General features: G+C 39.7%; 2 protein-coding genes and 1 long non-coding RNA gene across 5 annotated transcripts in view; 1 reads left to right on the top strand and 2 right to left on the bottom strand.

Moving 5' to 3' along the window:
- Positions 1 to 99: 99 nt before the first annotated feature.
- mpg (N-methylpurine DNA glycosylase) lies at positions 100 to 2,425 on the bottom strand. The gene is made up of 3 exons (XM_078269112.1): positions 1,967 to 2,425; positions 1,164 to 1,368; positions 100 to 937 (listed from the first exon to the last, which is right to left on the bottom strand). The coding sequence occupies exons 1-3, from the start codon at positions 2,225 to 2,227 to the stop codon at positions 486 to 488; spliced, it is 918 nt and encodes a 305-aa protein (XP_078125238.1). The 5' UTR covers positions 2,228 to 2,425; the 3' UTR covers positions 100 to 485.
- Positions 2,426 to 5,258: 2,833 nt separating this feature from the next.
- On the bottom strand, positions 5,259 to 12,051 carry LOC144530123 (uncharacterized). The gene is made up of 3 exons (XR_013503084.1): positions 11,962 to 12,051; positions 11,427 to 11,521; positions 5,259 to 5,578 (listed from the first exon to the last, which is right to left on the bottom strand). It is a non-coding gene; the product is annotated as an uncharacterized LOC144530123 (long non-coding RNA).
- Positions 11,906 to 15,012, top strand: part of rhbdf1a (rhomboid 5 homolog 1a (Drosophila)) — a 28,635-nt gene continuing 25,528 nt past the window's right edge. For all 3 annotated transcript variants that reach the window (XM_078269561.1, XM_078269560.1, XM_078269559.1), the window contains exon 1: positions 11,906 to 12,279. The gene's annotated coding sequence lies outside the window, so the exon portion shown is untranslated. The remainder of the gene's footprint in view (positions 12,280 to 15,012) is intronic.

Below are 15,012 nucleotides of genomic sequence, written 5' to 3'. Positions count from 1 at the left end.
GGCAAGAAAGGGCAGACTCTAAACATCAGACAGGCTGATTTTGCTTTGAGAGAAGCAGAGCGTTCCAAACATCTGTGAAATTACTGAGTCACTGAGAAGTGAGTTTCCCAAGTATGTTTATTAAAAAACACAGATGGAAGACCTGAACAAAAAAGAGTAAAGTACATACATTTCAGAATTTATTTTATAGGCACTGATTCATTGAGTTGTAATCTATCTGATTAGTATAGTATATAATTATCTATTAATTTTCAGTACAACTTTGCATCAGTACCATCAATAATTTATTTTGACACTGTCAAATAAATTGCAGCTTACAAAATAAATGAAAAACATTTTGTATTTATTCAGATTGGCATTCAGACATTCAACCAGTCGTAGAGGTTATTCTACCACCTTGACTTTCTTTTTATGTTTTTATAGTGCCTAAATGGTGAAGTCCACAAAGGGAACAGATGGCAGAGTAGTTTTCAGGAATATTTCTGTTATGTCCTTTTGACATTGTGCTGTCCTGTGTCAGAATGCACATCTGAGGGACCTAAATTGTTCATTACATTTCCAGACAGAGACTGTCTTTCTGCCTCTTTGTTCACTACACTAACACAGGGGTGCCCATGAAGATAAAACCGCCAGGGCTTCTTGGCCCATTCCCCATGGGACTCGATTCCAATGCGTGGTGCTGATACTATATTGTGGGGTTCTGCTGGATTTGTGTGGGGGTCCTTCTCCAGCCACACCTCTGGGTCTGAGGCTAGGTCTCGACGGTCAAAACAGCGGGGTATATTTAGAGCCTGGCACAGCTTCGAAGGGCCGTTGCAGAGCTCTTTGTCCTTAAGTTGTCGGGCTCCCTCTTTGTGTCTGGCTGCCCTCAGCTGCCTCATGACAGGCTGCCCCTGCAGGGGCTCAAGGGAGCGCAGCAGCACGGCAGCACCCTCCCCTGGAAATACAGCACACAATATGCATCAGTCAGCAAGGCTCCACTCTGTCTCCTTCCTTTAGGCCATTACCCACTGACGATGAAAAACACTGCTGTATTGATTTAATGTTTTAATGATCAACACTTGTAGGAGGGCACATTAAACCAAAAAAGATTTATTTTGTTTACATGCATCAGTAGGTAAAATGGCTATCATAATGAACACCTTTGGTGGCAATGCTTTTACCTTCACTAGACACGTTCATACAGAGGTAGATGCCATAGATTGGATACACATAGATTGTGCCGGGCTTCATGAACATGGCCGTGTTCCTCTCAGTGCGTTTGCCTCCTGCTGAGTGTGATGCTTTGTCCTCCCCTCCAAGGTAGGCTTCAGTTTCTACTATTCTCCCTCGCAGCTCAGTACCATCTGCACACCTGCGGACCAACACCTGCAGGGACAAGGAACAAGACAGATTATGTTTTATTATGATTAATTTATTAATTGATTAGTCAATCAACAGTAGATTAGTTGGCAACAATTTTATAGATAAAGCCAAAATGGCAAAAATCTGGGGTTTTGTAATAAACGGAATATCTTTTGGTTATGGACTGTTGATCCTACAAAACCAGACATTTGAAGATGTGACCATGGGCTCTGGGAAATTGTACATTTGCACACACTTAATATACCAAACGATTAATCGATCAAGCATGTACAGGAACATAACGGGAACGGTCTGGATGCATTCTGGATTTTGCAACGTTGTAGCTAAGTATAATCAAATGAAATACAATGTCTCAGCGTTACAATGAAGCACTGAAAAGACTGCACTGACAGGTTACTTAATGAAGCTCCTGCATGAAATACAAAGTAACCATTTTCAGATATAAGACTGCCTTGTTGTCTCAGGTCCTTGTAGCTTTGATAGATTTAAGTGTTGACAGACTGGACAAAAGATGTCTACAGAGCATTAACGTTATATGGCTTTCAGAAATCATCCTTACAAATTAACTGGATGTAAAACTATTGGTGAGATAGCAGATTACCTTGCCGAGGAATGCTTTAGCCAAACTGATGCAGGATTGGTTGAAAAAACCCTCTGCCAGTTTGTGCTGCAGATCATTCTTGGTGAAATAATGGCTTTGCTCCGTCTCAGCACTTTGAGCATTTTCACACTTCTTCTTCAGCTTGGCAGGTGAAACCTTCAGTGTCAAATCCGTCCGGTTTTCATGTTTGTTTACTGCTTGTTCGGGTGCTGCTGCTAACGTTGTCAATGCTAGCATCTTTCTTTTTCTCCTTACCATCATGTTGCCGCGAAACACTTAAAAAAATTAACAAAAAATGTATGACACCCTCACGTCTCTTTTGTAATGTCAGCAACACTTTTACATATTCTTTAAACCATTTACTTAATTATTTATTTTAGTCATAATTCATCCATGCTTATAGCAGATCAATGCTAGTGCTAATATACAGGAAGTAAACTATCGTTTTGTATTTCTTAAAGGGACCGCGCTACCATTTCGGTCTGACGGACGTTGAATGTAAATCACTGTAACGTTAAATCATTGATTATGTTGAGATTTAGTGGTTCCTGTTAATTGTGTCTATCCACTGTAAGGAGGAAGTAATGTCCAACTTGTGTTTTTTCCACAAAATTATCAAACGTGACTTTGCAGCCCAACGTGTTCTTCCTGCTACAAATAACAGCCACATTTGCTGATAGTTAAACCCATGGATAACCCCTCTAACAGTGGCCTTTTCCTGCTGCTGTCTTATCTTTTCAGCCTCATTTGAAAACACTCCGCTCTAGAGGTCATAAATAGAGCTGGTGTGCTCATCATGCCTGCCTGTGCCCAGGAAGTGGATGGCGCCAGTTTGGCTCCAGGCACTGTGGGTCCATGTGGCTTTCTGGAAAACAACAGTGTGTCATGCTACAGACTACAACTTTATCATGAAAGTACAAGTTTGATGTGCTGTAAATTGTCGTTTGTTTATTCAAAGTCAATACAGTACAAAGTAGTGTGACTTTGCACATTTTTGGGGGTCTGAGGTGTATTTCACATTTTAGCTGCCAAAGCTCCGCTGCTTTGTTCGACCCTCTCTCTCTCTCTGGTCAGTGTGCATTGTGAGAGGGGGAGTGGCCAGCGGATAGAGTGGCAAAAGCCAATGTGTGTTTCTTTTACTGATATATATTTAACAATATCTTTTGCATTTCTAATTCAAACAACGTCAACTTGGCACTGCACTTACTCGTGCCCGTGGCAAGACACCTGTTAAGTTTGAAATCCATCGTACTAACGATTCGAGAGATATGCGCATAACACACAGACAGACAGACAGACAGGCAGACAGACAGACAGACAGACAGGCAGACAGATGTTCCTGCAATTTATAGATAGATAAGGAATTTTCCTCAGTCTTTTATTCATTCATTTAAGAGAGGAAAACACAGAAACACAGATAGCAATATTACAAAAAATAGTTCTCCCCCCATAGAGGCCTCTCTCCTTTGGTCAGTCAGATCTTCGGAGAGGTGCCAGAAAGTGCAGCATGCTGCTGAAGTGACAGCCGTGTGTGTGTGTGTGTGTGTGTGTGTGTGTGTGTGTGTGTGTGTGTGTGCTCGTGCGTGCGTGCGTGCGTGCGTGTTGCATTGCAGAAATAGGTGAAGGGCACATGAGGGTAAGTTGATATACTGCAGCAACATAAGAAAGTGCCATAAAAATTCTCAGTTCAAATATTTGCATGTCATGGCATTTGATGTCATTACACCTATTATATAGTATCTCTTATTGCTTGCTTTTTTTTTTGTCAAAATGGTAAAAGTTTGCAAAAGTAAAATTCTTAAATCATAAGAGTAGGTAGCATAATGCTACTGTAGGATTAGGGCAGTTGTGCAGTAATTATGGATAAAATAATGGCATAAATTATTGAGCCAGGATATGATCCAAACAAAAAAAAACCTGCTGAGCATGTATAGTAGAACAGTCCTAGCATGGGTTGTTGACTTTGTCATGACTGGTGGACCAGTGAAGGCCATTGTTTGCTTTGACTGTTTCCATTGCCTGTCAGCAATGATGCTGAGGTCTGGGCTGGGCAGCTTTCATTGTTTCTGCCATTGAAAATCTTGGAAGCCACAACTTAGTTGTAGCATTGCATTCTGGATCACTTTCAATTCCTGCAGTCACCGCAGTGATAGTGACGCTGAGCAGGGACGCCAGAGACTCATCTGTGTGTGCAGATGGACGAACAGAATGCAGGCAGACTGAAAATATCTTACTACACCATGAGTCAGAGAATCCTCTGAACAATAAGAGTTGATCTTCTGGGTATAATATCCTCTTGTCATGCAGTGTTTTGATAAGGTTTATGTACATTAAAATTTACACAGTGATATGTTTCAATTTCTTCTCAGTTTTCTCAGCTTTACTCAAGATTCTGTAAATATATATTCATGTACTGTATATAGTTTGAAAACCGAGACAGACTGGCATTGCTATCGTTGGTTTATATCTGGCTGTATGAAAACATTACATCAAACACATGACTGAAATGGATTGACCAAAATAATGTCACTATTTTGTCCTGCCATGTTTATGATATCTTAAGTCTGAATGCCAGTACCATCAGTGAAAAAGTCAAAATGCTTTCCCTAAGTAAATTGGCACAATGCCAACATTTTATGTATTGTCTTTAAAGCTTTACTTTTTACAGATTTCTTCTGTGGTAACACATTTTACAAGAATGACAAACCCTTTACCTGCAACAGTATGGCATTAATGTCCTCAAACGGATAAACTGTGACATACAGCATGTCTACAAGTATAGTAGTACAGTGGTAGTGTTTCAGCAGAAGGTACTGCAATCATAACTATGTGAGACTTTGCTGTTGCATTTCTTTTATATGACAGTCGTAATTAAAAAAAGGACATCTCGGATGTTCTTGGGTGTAAATAAACACTGTAAACTATTAATGGCGATGTGTCATAGCTTTTGAGCGGCTGAGATAACCTCCATACTGTGTTTAAATTTGTATTGCTTACACCACATATCATATTTATAACAGATTTTAGTGTTAGCCATCCTCATTCCATTACAAGGTGCAGCAGTAAAGACTCTTATGATAGTCTAAATGGTCTTTCAGCAACACTTTCAGAGGTCTTTTCACTATGAATTGCTGCATTCTTAATTTTCTATCTTTTGTCTTTTTCTTCTTTTATCTTCTCTCTCTTTTATCATTTTCTGGACCACATGTCTGGAAAAACAGTAGATTGATTGAATGATGCGTGTTTAAAAATACCAAAGCATAAACACAAAGATCAGTTTTCGGTAGGATATACTTCAAATACCAAGACTCCATATCAGCCTCTGAAATAGCTTCCAAGAAACATTTCCAGTAGTAACTTTAATTGCAATCATTTTTGTGACAAGTAATATTCTCATACATAAAGGAGCCTTCTTCCTCGCCAAGCCAATGAGTAGCAGAGCCTGGTAGTCATCTGTATCCTCAGTGTTTGTGGGATTCATTATTAATTCATGATTCATGAGTCTCTTTTCTTGTTTGCTGCAGAGGTGTGGTGTGTGCTGCACAGGTGGCTGGGTTCTCACTGGGAGGGGGAAACAGGAGGGGTATTCCATGGGGGACTCCATTCACACATCTGCACAACAGAGACATCATGCTTATGGAGAAACATGTCTTTTTCCACATCTGGGATCTCATGCCCACAGGTTTTAACAGAACCACATTTAAACAGGTTAGGGAATACCATCCATGCATGTGTCTACTGTATGTATGTGCTTTCCTTGTATTTGTCTAGACCACAAGTAAAGTTTTGTTCTGCAATATAGAAAATTGGTGATTTTATTTTTTTATTTTATTAGGATGCCCATTAGCTGATGTAGAACAGGAGCTACTCTTCCTGGGGTCCACACAAACAAAACATGGCAACAGATAAAGCATTTTCAGACAAAACAACCACATGAAATAAAAATAAGAAAAGTATAACTAACAATATTCTTTCTTGCAAACATATAACAATACATATTCCTCTTCTTCTTTTCTCTGCTTCTCTTCATAGTCGTCAGATTCATCTACCAACCCTTATAGAACTGGCTCAGGTTTGCCTTGCACCAGCTCTTAATTATGCTGTTATAGTTTTAGACTTCCGGAGTACTTCCTTTGACACACTGAGCTCCTCTCTCTTCTCTCTTTTCATCTGTGTGCACCCATGTCCCAGAAATGCCTGTTACTAATTTAGCTCTGGGGAGCTTATTCCCCCGAGTCCTTATGTTTTTTCGCCCAGCAGTTTTCCTTGGATTAGGGTGGCACCTAAATCGTGGTTGCAGCTGTCGCCGTGGTCCTGCTCTGCACCCTTCTATGCCCTGCTACACCCTGCTACACCCTGCAGTGCCCTGCTACACCCTGTAACGCCCTGCAGTGCCCTGCTACACCCTGTAACGCCCTGCAGTGCCCTGCTACGCCATGAACTACTACAACTACTATTTCTAGTCATAGTTCCATTATCTTTATTATGACTATTATTGCCACTGCTCATCACACCCCCAACTGGCACCGTCAGACACTGCCTACCAAGAGCCTGGGTTTGTCTGAGGTTTCTCCCTAAAAGGGAGTTTTTCCTCGCCACTGTTGCACTAAATGCTTGCTCTTGGGGGAATTACTAGAATTGTTGGGTCTTTGTAAATTATAGAGTGTGGTCTAGACCTACTCTATCTGTAAAGTGTCTTGAGATAACTCTTGTTATGATTTGATACTATAAATAAAATTCAATTGAATATACACACACATATTACACTAAATTTATAAGCACTGAATATACAAAAGTGAAATCTTAGTATACATGTAAATATTCCTATACATAAAAAGTACAACATTGAGTTAAAAAATATGGTTACAGGTGTAAGGCCATTAGATGTTTTTATGATTTTTAAAGCTTGCTTTATTGTGTGCTTTAGCAATCTCAGCTGGAAGTGAGTTCCATACAACCATTCCAATACTGTACATTGCTTTGATTGTGTTTTGGATTTAGGAACTATGTAAAGACCTCTGTTGGCATGTCTGGTGGAGTATGTATGTGTGTTAGAGCTGAATGTGAGTTGACTATATAAACAATTAGGATTTTTCAATACATTAATGTTTTAAACAAAAACCAGGAGTGATGCTGATAGCCAGGAGAGATTGCCATGCATGTTGTTTACTTCAGACCTAAGTGTACATCGAAGGGCAAGACGAGCTGCTCTGTTCTGAGCCAGCTGCAGTTTTAATAGATCCTTCTTTGCAGCACCTGGCCATATCACTGGTCAATAGTCTAGATGTGATAAAACTGTATCAGGTGACTTGAGATTTGGGTTTAGAGAGTTTAGTTTCCACCTATTCAGCAGAGACACACTTGAGAAACAGAAACAATTGTGTAGAATCTACTTTTTAAACCTAATAAATAGTCAATAAAACCATAGTAGTTATTTTAAACCATAAAGTAGTTTTAGAGCATAAAAAGCACACAAAAATGGTCACTAACAGTTTGAGAGCTGTTTTAGTAGATTATTAAATGACAAAAACTCAGCCTTCCATTTGTTTAGTTTATTGATTGAGCCTGCACTAAAATATCCAGCCCCCTGACCTTTCAGTCTACTCTGATAACAGCTTCCTTGTCTGAGCTCACACCTGTGGCTCTCTGAGGGAACAACCGTTGACTTAGGTAGGGGGGAGGGCTGTCTGCAGGAGCTCACTGGTCTTATCACAAAAACAAGGGAGTAAATTTGCTCAACATGACCACGCAGCATAAAATACAAAATCTGCCCTCTTTGATTTCTTCAACAGCCTACTTCTGCTATGGTATTTAGCAGCAGTACAGTTGGTTGCCTTTTGCCAGTAATGCACAGTATGTGGTCTGTCATTGAATGTAAACCAGCATGCACTGCATTTTAACTCAGTGACTTCAGCTCTACCCAACTATTGATTGTGTGATCATAGCTAGTTGCAAACAAAATCCTAAGTTACCAATATTATATACTATCAATGGACCCCTAAAAGCATCATAAATAAGTCCCATGCTTGCATTTGGCTTCTTTTGAATATTTCTTTGGTTTGGTAAACTATGTCACCATGTACAAGCAAAAATCTCTCTGGTGTTAACCCAGAAATGTTCTCCCTCCCACTTCTCTGCTTGGTTGAAGAAAGAGGAAGCAATTTATGGACTGTCTGACGATGTCTCTTTGCTTAAACATTACCCTTGCACTCAACCCTTTTATCTGTGTCTGATTGATGGGGCTTCAGGGAGCATTGAGTGCTCCTACAGGTCCTGTGTTGCTTCCTAATTGCTGCCTTTGCCCCAGCGTCAACCCTCCTCAATCCCAGGGGAACAACTTCATGGTATATCAATCAGAGACAACCAGTAGGCCACTGAAGGGTCCTTATATAGCTGAATACATATAAAAGAGTTGATGAAGTCCAATAAACTCCTGAGGTGGATATGTGCCTAGTTTTTCAGTGGGCCTATGTCATGCTGGCAGGGACGAGACCTGTGGGTGCAAGACGGAGAGGAGACTTGAGCTGAGAGGAAGCTCTAGCCTTTGATACTGTGAACTACAAACAAGACCAGTTGTGAGACCTGTCGGATGTGTGCCTGCTGTATATTTTGGTTTACCCTCACATTTGAACAGTCTTGATAAAAAATAAGGTTTTGGATGTTTCTTGCTACAGATATTACTCACTGCTGCGGAGGAGGTGTTACAAAATTTCACAACCACACTTTAGACACTTATTATATTGGAAAAACTGTATCGATCTGCTATTTTAAGTAGATCTGTAAAGAATATTATTGAATATAAAACTCAAACACTCGTATGACCCCTTGTTGTAGTAACACAAACAAATCACCTGCCCTGTCAGCATAAAAATGGCATCATATTATGTCTTCCTATATTTGAATAGCACAAAGTTCAGTGGTGAGTGTCTTAATCAAGAAGAACATCAAAGTAACCAAGGAGACTTTTCCAGGAACCTGAGCCACTTGTGCCCCGAGATCTCATCTGAGGAAAACTGCATACTTGGTGCCCCTTGTCAGCACCTCAGAAACCTTCTGCTTCCTAACATCCATGATTCTCCTAGAGAATATTCCCAGGTGGATCTGAGTTTTTACTGAAATCATGATGAAATGCACTGTAATGGTCGTTTCATTAGATTGAGCAGCAGCCTATATTACTTGATGCAGAGTGGCTCCATTTCCTCTCCAATGGCTCCAGTTCTCTTTTACTCTTTAAGTGTGTGCACTCTTGTTATTTCTTTTAACAGATTTAAATAAGATCAAAAACCCAGAAACGGAAGCGACTCCATTGCCTGTAATACAGGTGAGTTTTTTTCAATACATTCAAAATGTATAAATATGCAGTCACAGAAATAATTGCTATGAAAATGCCTTTGACTCTGATGGTCTCACACTTGGGAATGCCCATGAGGTCTGGGTGTGAATTAATGATTAAGACATGACTGCAGAATCCTACAAGCCAAGTATGGGAGGAATCCCAGCAACAATGATGGGAAAATAATGGCATACCACACATGTGAATCTCATTTTTGTGTGCATTTGTGGTAGATTCATTTGTCTATCTATCTATCAATCTATCAATTTATCTATCTATCTATCTATGTGAACATATCCTGACATTGACAATCACATTCTTTACCATTGCTTTTGAGTTATTTTGATGTTGTTGTATACTATAAGTCTTGACAAACTAAACAAGACAAACCAGTAGCAGCAGCAAACAAGTGTTCAGGCTTAGTTTAATAGGCCTCAGTCAGCCATAATAACATCAGCAGACCCAAACTCCAGGCTCATATGACCCTGGTGTTATATGCTCATGATTTGAAGAAAATGTGTGGGATTTATATAATAGTTAATAGTCAATCAGTTTCTTCATTGGCTCAGAAATAAAGCACAACTGTATAATTCAACTAAAATGTAATGTGAGCACAGGGTTCAGTGATATCATGTGGCGCTATGATCATCATCATGTCATGTGGCAACATTGCATGATTTGTCTAGGAAAGGACCAACAATTTGGAAAAAAACATGAAGGTTTACATAATACATTTGTAATAGTCCTTTGACATGTTGTTTTGACAATGTATTTATCAACGTCTATTTATTTATATTCATCATTTCAGTTGTAGACACAGTTGTAGTTGTATAGGCTTGCTGAAATATGATTTTAAGTGGTTACAGATTACATGATGCTCAACAGTTATATTAGAAAATCCATCACTTGGGGTTGTATGACAAAATAAATCCCTAAATTTAAGAAGTAAGCCCAGAATAAACATATTTGATGAGTATGCAAAGTGGGGGAGGATTGTCACATCTCAAATATCTGATGACCCCTTCAAGTGTGCTGAATGTGATGCGCCTAACCTCAAATGAATCGAGGGAAGTTTATTTTTCTGTACAGTATGTACTCATCTATGAAAAAAATCATGAAGTCAGTCACAATTTTATTCTATTCTATTCAATTAATAAGGTTGTGCAGGTCAGACATTTATTGGACAAAGTTCTGAGTGGAAACACTTGCCTACGTATTTACCTTTGTACCAAATGGAGTGCCTTATTGTTTTGTATTGTCTAGGCTCTGACAGTACCTACAGTTCCTACTGGTGACTGAAAAAGTCCAATCTCCAGGTTTTGTTGCACACTTTATTGCTTATGTTATATGTGTAGTGAATGCAGAGTGGCATACTCTAAAGGCTGTGCTATAGTGTTTAATAAATAGTCTACTAATAATTAAAATAAGAGCAAACATTTAGAAAATAATAAGAAAAGCAATTCCAATATAATAAAACTAATTCTGCTTTTAAAATCGCAAAATAAAAAAGATCACCTTTTTGTAATGGTGCATCATCATGGCATGTCACTGAGACTTTTATTTTGAAATCTTCCTATATGTTGTTGTTACAACATGCTGTTTGCTCATTCATAAACGCCATAAAACATGCATTAGGCCCATATTAATCAAATAGGTCTGTGTAGATAACAGGTGCAGTGGTGACCCAGGCTGAGGATAGGGAAGACAAAATAAAAGCTGCTTATAACAAGTAATTTGACTTACCCAGTGTGTTTTTACAGGGCTCCAATCTTATTGGTCAAGCACAAGGTTTAAGTAGCCTCTTTGGTCATGATTTTATTGACACAATGCTTTTTACATTATTTTCAGTCACAAAGGTTTAGGCTATGTCAGTTTTTAAAAGTAATCCACGACAAGTTACTAATGAATTGTGTCTCCGTTTTAACACTTACTAATGAATTGTCCTGTTTTTTATTTTTCTTTCATCCTGTTTCTCCCTGTTTTATATAGCAAATGTTACTACTGTATATCTTTTGTCTTAGAGCTGGCTTAGAGCTAACCAAACGTACAATCACTTCTAACTGTATGCTGTACCGTATTAGCCCAGTAGAGCATACTAATGAATTGTGTCTCTGTTTTAACACTTACTAATGAATTGTCCTGTTTTTCTTTTCTTTCTTCCTGTTTCCAGAGGTCAGAAAGTTTCGTGTACTGCTGTACATGTTCATCAAATGTGCATTGTCCTGAAATAAAAAATAAAAAATAAACAAATTAAAATGATCCTTTCCAATTCCTCCCACTGCTGATCCCGAAATTATTATGAAATGATTATTAACAATAATAATAATAATGATAAATATTGTTGAATTAATAAGGCTACAATTTCAATACTATAGTCATTACACATGTAGCCTATTTGAAGGGCCCAACTGAGGATTTTACATTTTTGGAGGGAATCACTGTAAATGGAGAGATTTAAACCCCGGTTTCAGTCCCCAGAACTCTGGCTGAGGATATCGCTTAGTCACCGGAGTTCACCGGGAGAAGCAGCGCCTCCCTGTGTACACACCGATTGGTTAGTGATCTTGACGGGCTTGCCTTCTCCTCAGACCGTCTCCAGTCCAGGGCGGGGCTGACTCTCCGCCAAACTGAATTAGGCTACAACCGGCAGAAGAAAACTTACCCAGGGTCGATTCATGGAGCAGTGTGGGAATGCCCTTTCCGTAGGTGGGAAGCAGAGAACCGGAGGGCAGCACATTTCGGCCACATCGACCTGGGCTGCCTCTGCTGCTGGTGTGATCAAGAGTGACTACATTTAATTCCACGGCACCGGGCTTGGTTTAAAGACATCTGCAGGGTGGAAAAAGAAGCGCGTTTATTCCTGCGCCTCTATCAGGATGATGTGACAAATCACTCATCTGCTGCCTGACAGGAAAAAATTCGTGAAACCGGATTTTTTTTTTTCCACTGCTGGAGATCATCTGAGCTGGTTGTTGTAAGGGTAAGTTGTGTCATTATTTGATGACTGTCTCCTGTGGTCGCCCATACGGAAGGCAGCAGGCGTAGGAAGCGCTCACGCGTCGTGATCGAGGAGGATAAACGAGCTTATAGGCTACTAATAGATAGAATTATTGGTCAATTGGTCGACATGGGAATCCTTCACATATATGCTGGACATAGTAAGCAGAGCATAATTTAGGTTACAGGGTGCAGTGCTTGTAGTGGAGTTTTCATAGTGAAAGTAGTAGGCTATTTATAGTGCTCATGTAGTATAATTGGGGCTACCTTTAGGCCCAATCACCTTTTTAAAAACATTTAAGAGATGATAATGTGTGAAATTACCCTCATATCCAAAATGAGCCACAGGCTAAGAAGCTAAATTACTTTTATTTTTTACTTAAACTTTGCCAAATTCAGGAGAGATTACTTTCATTAGAGTTTAGGCAACATGATCTCTTGTGACTGGAGGCTGATGGAAGATGGCTCGGCCTAATTGTAATTTTGTACACAGGAATGTAGGCTACCTAAATTACTATGTTGTTGACTAATCATGTAACACATCATGCATAAAGTCACACCATGATGACCTCACTCATCCTTCTCCCAGTCCTCCTCCTCTTCCTCCTCTTCCACCTTCTCCTGGTTATTATCAGCACCATCAACATCATTTTCATCAAAGGCAATCATGAATGTTTATGCATGTTTCTTTAAATCAACAAATAGCAGCACCACACATTTGCTTTGCTATTAATGACTACACACAAATGTTACATAATTTATGATGAAAAGAGCAGCAGACAGCATGCGCTTCTCATATCATCTCCTTCGAACCCTTTGAACCTGAAAGTATTACTTCTTCCTGTTTTCTTCTGAATTGTGGCTTTCGTGAGGCACTAACACACGTTGACTCAAAGTGACTCATGGCAGTCACAGAAGGGCACAAATTCCACAAAATCACATACATGGAGGGGCCAACTAAATGTCTAGATTTGACTCATCAGAGGTTGAAAGCTCCAGGAAGGCAGTTCACATATTAACAAACTGCAAACTTGTTGACATCGGAAAGGTTACGCGCTCCAATGTCCTACAATACCTGGGCAGACTGAAGTGAAACCATAGACGTACTGTATTAGAAACTGCTGAGTTATTTTGGCAGACAGGACATAGGAGCACATGGCCTGGTTTGTGTGCCCAGTGTTCCTGAAACCTTATCGCAAGGAGGGAGGGGGATCATGGCTCGGATGATGTAATCACACCAATAAAGCAGGGCTCTGATGTGTGATAGTGGCAGTCATGCTCATCCTCTGTATCTGATCCAACTGGACCCCAGAGAGAGTATTCCCAATATGTGTGTGTGTTTGGATGTTTATGTGGGTGCATGTGGGTACGTGATACTTGGAGGGAGCTGGGAGTAGCTCTGCTGAGGCAGGTGGACCATCCAGACTGGCCTGTGTTGACTAGCTGGTATGTGAGTTTTCCAGGGGGCTGTTGAGGGGGCCAAACTGTAGTCATGCCTGCATGACTCATGGCGCGGTATCTGTCTGTCTGTCAGTCTGGCCAAGTGCACAATCCTGTACAACTCCTTCATAGTGTTGCCTTCAAAAGAGCTACAGAGCATGATTTTATCAACCTTCATTCATTGCCATTCTTTAATAGATATTTTTTTTCTATACATCTCAAAGCATGCATCATTATGCAATAGCACCATAGTTTTTCACAAGTGGCCTAATCACTTCAAGATGATGCATCTGGGGCATTTCCATCAGAAATGTATCTCTTTTTGACCTCACCCTTTTCGATTTGAACTAATCTTTTCCTACATGTTCACCTATGAGAGAGTGTAAGAATGTAGTTTTATTATTTATTTTTTGTAATATGTTATACATATATGTACATATACATTATATGTTATAGGGTATACACTCCTTTACATCTCAGTTTTCATGTTGTGCCTGCTATTGGTTGAACAACAGCAGACTTCTGAGTGTATGGTGGGTAGGTCAGTCTACCCATTATAAATGTTTGAGTGCTGTTGTTATACACATTTTTTGCAATTCAGATTTAAGGACATGGATTTATTTATTATGGACCAAAAGTATTGAAATTGTGCATAACCTTGTTTGTAAGCTGTCCATTAATCAAAAAACCATACTGAAATATTTATTTTTTTAGACATCTGTGTCTTTAGGCAGGGTGGTCGTCCAATATGAGTCATTCTGGTTAATCTAACCACGTTCTAACACTCTCTCATATAGGTTAACATGCAGGAGAATTTTCCTTTAAATCCAGAGGTCAGAAAGTGGTTGATTTCTGAGGGAATGCTCCACCTTCAAGCAGGACACCGTCATTTAGCCAAGAATGGTCTTTCTTTGTAGATTTGATGCTCTTCTGATGAGATGACGCACAACTAGCAGCGATAGATTTCCTGGAAGAAGCCCTCTGAAATCTGCCTATTCCCGAACATGGGTGTACTCTTTGTGATTTTTGTCATTTTCTTCAGTCTCTGGACACAGTTCGCTCTGAGTTCAGGCGAAATGAGCATTACAGTTGAACAGTCCCATGTGTGCAGAGCACATGCTTCTCTAAATAACCTTAGGCTCTTTCTCCAACAAACACATCTGTATCATGAGTCAAAAGTTTGTTCACTTGAGAATCCTGTTTTCGGATGCGACCTGAAGTTTACATTTATTACTGACCAGGTAAAGTTGCTCTGACCATATGTTAAACGAATAAT

This window comes from Sander vitreus, chromosome 15, assembly GCF_031162955.1.
Source record: "Sander vitreus isolate 19-12246 chromosome 15, sanVit1, whole genome shotgun sequence".
In the NCBI taxonomy this organism is placed as follows: Eukaryota; Metazoa; Chordata; class Actinopteri; order Perciformes; family Percidae; genus Sander; species Sander vitreus.
This window is presented reverse-complemented; position numbering and strand designations above follow the sequence as displayed.

Coding starts and splice junctions, on each gene's coding strand:
- mpg (XM_078269112.1), bottom strand. CDS start 2,227: ATGATGGTAAGGAGAAAAAGAAAGATGCTAGCATTGACAACGTTAGCA. Junction 1,369..1,966: donor CTAAAGCATTCCTCGGCAAG/GTAATCTGCTAT, acceptor TTGTCCCTGCAG/GTGTTGGTCCGCAGGTGTGC. Junction 938..1,163: donor TATGAACGTGTCTAGTGAAG/GTAAAAGCATTG, acceptor CTGTATTTCCAG/GGGAGGGTGCTGCCGTGCTG.